Source organism: Corylus avellana, chromosome ca4 (assembly GCF_901000735.1).
Source record: "Corylus avellana chromosome ca4, CavTom2PMs-1.0".
Lineage (NCBI taxonomy): Eukaryota > Viridiplantae > Streptophyta > Magnoliopsida > Fagales > Betulaceae > Corylus > Corylus avellana.
This window is the reverse complement of record NC_081544.1, coordinates 10,162,046-10,164,710: the sequence shown is the minus strand read 5'-3', so window position 1 is coordinate 10,164,710 and position 2,665 is coordinate 10,162,046. Positions and strand designations below refer to the sequence as shown.

At 38.5% G+C, this 2,665-nt stretch overlaps 1 protein-coding gene across 1 annotated transcript; it reads right to left on the bottom strand.

Moving 5' to 3' along the window:
- Positions 1-2,366, bottom strand: LOC132178033 (zinc finger BED domain-containing protein RICESLEEPER 2-like). Its single transcript, XM_059590500.1, has 2 exons — positions 150-2,366; positions 1-48 (listed from the first exon to the last, which is right to left on the bottom strand). Exons 1-2 carry the CDS (start codon positions 2,364-2,366, stop codon positions 1-3), a joined length of 2,265 nt encoding a protein of 754 aa, XP_059446483.1.
- Positions 2,367-2,665: the final 299 nt, after the last annotated feature.

Genomic DNA, 2,665 nt, shown 5'->3' with positions numbered 1-2,665 from the left:
TCAGGTAGTTGAAGTTGTAGTTGTAGGCAACTCCACTTCAACAAATTTCTACAAAAACAAACACAAATTTAATATGGCGAATTCATACATAAATAAAATTTAGTAAAACTCTAAATAGTCTAAATACATAAATTGGAAACAAAACTTACATCACTAGCAGATTTTCTCTTGATGCCATGAAGTGCTCTCACCCAATCTGAACCACATAAGAGCATCTGAACAGTGTCAGGGGATAATGATGCTCTATGAGGTTCAATAACCCTACCACCAGCACTGAAGGAGGATTCAGAAGCAACTGTACTTATGGGAACAGCCAAGATATCCTTTGCCATTCTAGACAATATACGGTACTTCAAGGCATTACATTTCCACCATGCCAAAGCATCAAAATTTGTTTCCATATATACTCCATTCTCATTCCTACCACAAATGTAAACATCCTCTTCAAGATAAACATCCAAATCTGTTTTAATGGGCCGGATGATGTCACTACTTCTTATATGGTCAGCAAACCTTGATCGACCTTCAGAAATTTGGGACACCACATCTCCAACAATTGCACTTGAGGAAGAACAAGAAGGAACATTTACTTGGGCAAGTTGGGCAGTTTCTTGCAATATACAAGCCGTATGGGCAGAAACATACGACTCAAATAACTCTTTCAGAACTGCCAACACATTGTTAATGTGACTACAAGCTTCGGTCAAAGGATAGATGATAGGGAAACAAAAATTGATCAACTTCATCTTGTATCTAGGATCCAAGACAGCAGCAATGGACATCAACAAATTGCTATCACCCCAATACTTATCAAATTTGTCAATCATCCTACTTGCCATTGACCTCATGTACTCATTCCTATCATCACACTTGATCATCAAAACTTCTTTCATCCTCCAAACCTCAGGTAAATACAGATTTGCAGTAGGGTACTCACTACCAGAAACAACATTGGTTACATCATTGAAAACTGACAAAACCTGGTTCACATTACCCACCATTTCCCACTGTTCTGGAGTTACAACCCACTGAAATGCTTGCTCAACTCTATGGTACCTAGGGAACACTTCTTTAAACTTAATTGCAGTGTCCAACATCAAATAGGTGCTGTTCCAACGTGTCGGGACATCTAAAATCAGCTTCTTACAGGGTAAATGCAATCTCTTTGCTATCTCACTAAACACATTCAACCTACTTTCAGATGCCACAATATATTTTATCCCCTGCCTAACATCATCTATAATACCCCTAATTTCAGCAAGCCCAGATTGCACCAACAAGTTTGTAATGTGTGCACAACACCTAACATGAAACAACCTACCCCCAACCAACAAAGCATTCTTCAACTCAAAATCATCTTTTATAATTCTAATTGCAGAATCATTAGCTGAAGCATTATCAACAGTAATGGTATGAATTTTATCCTCTATCCCCCAATCAGAAAAACAATCCCTTAATGCATCAGCAATCACAACACCAGAATGTGGAGGAGGTACATTGCAAAAATTTAAAATTCTTTTTTGGAGGCACCAAGTTGAATCCACAAAATGGCAAGTCACCACCATATATGACACTCTTTGACAAGAGGTCCACATATCGGTGGTGATGTTCACCTTGTCAACCAATTTCAAAAGTGTTCTCAGCTTCCTTTTTTCATTTTGGTAAGTGGTAATGCAATCATTCCTAACGGTTGCACGGCTTATTTTTTTCCAGTGGGGTGTGCAGGCCCTCATGAACTTATTAAAAAGTTCATGCTCCATCATATTAAAAGGGTACTCGTGAAGTAGCACCATATGAGAAGCAAGTTCCCTAACCCTACTCTCTTTGTAACTAAAACTTGTCAAACTTCCCACAACATCATTCTCACTGCTAGGCTCAAATGACAAAGTACTTTGCTTTTTTGAACTACTAAACTCAACATATCTTACACATGAAGTCAAATGCCTATTTAGGGTTGAGGTAGTACTAGATTTTCCAACAGCAAACAATCTCTTACACCAATTGCATTGTGATTTTTTAACCCCCCCTATTGTAACTGAAACAAAGTCATTCCAGATTTTGGAAGTCTTTTGCCTTTCCCTCTTTTGATATTGTCCATTCTCACTCAGGCCACTTCCATCTCCATCCCCATCCCCAGCTCCTTGGCCCCCATCCCCAGCCGCAGCCGCAGCCGCAGCCGCAGCCCCATCACCAGCCCCAGCCCCATCACCAACAACAGCAGGACAACCAGTGTTAATAGGTTGGCTTGGGTTATTTTCAGTGCTACCAGACTCAACAGATACAGGTGTAGGGATCACAGTACGTGTATCATCAAGTACATCAACTTCAATACCTTCCAATTCCATAGACTGACTCGTAATCTCCATAACTGTTAATTAAAAAATTTAATTGATGAGCAACTTCAACCTTTCTATGTTCAAATTTCAAAGATGGCAAAATTTTACACACAAATAATTCATAGTTGTTCTAACCCTAAACAGAAGACAGGAAAATAATTCAAAGTTGTTCAAACCCTAAACAGAAAACAGAAAAAATAAGTTGAAATAGTTGTTCTAACCCTAAACAGAATTCAAACCATAATTCAAAGTTGTTCAAACCCTAAACAGAAAACAGAAAAGATAAGTTGGAAATAGTTGTTCTAACTTCTAAATCCTAACCCTAAACA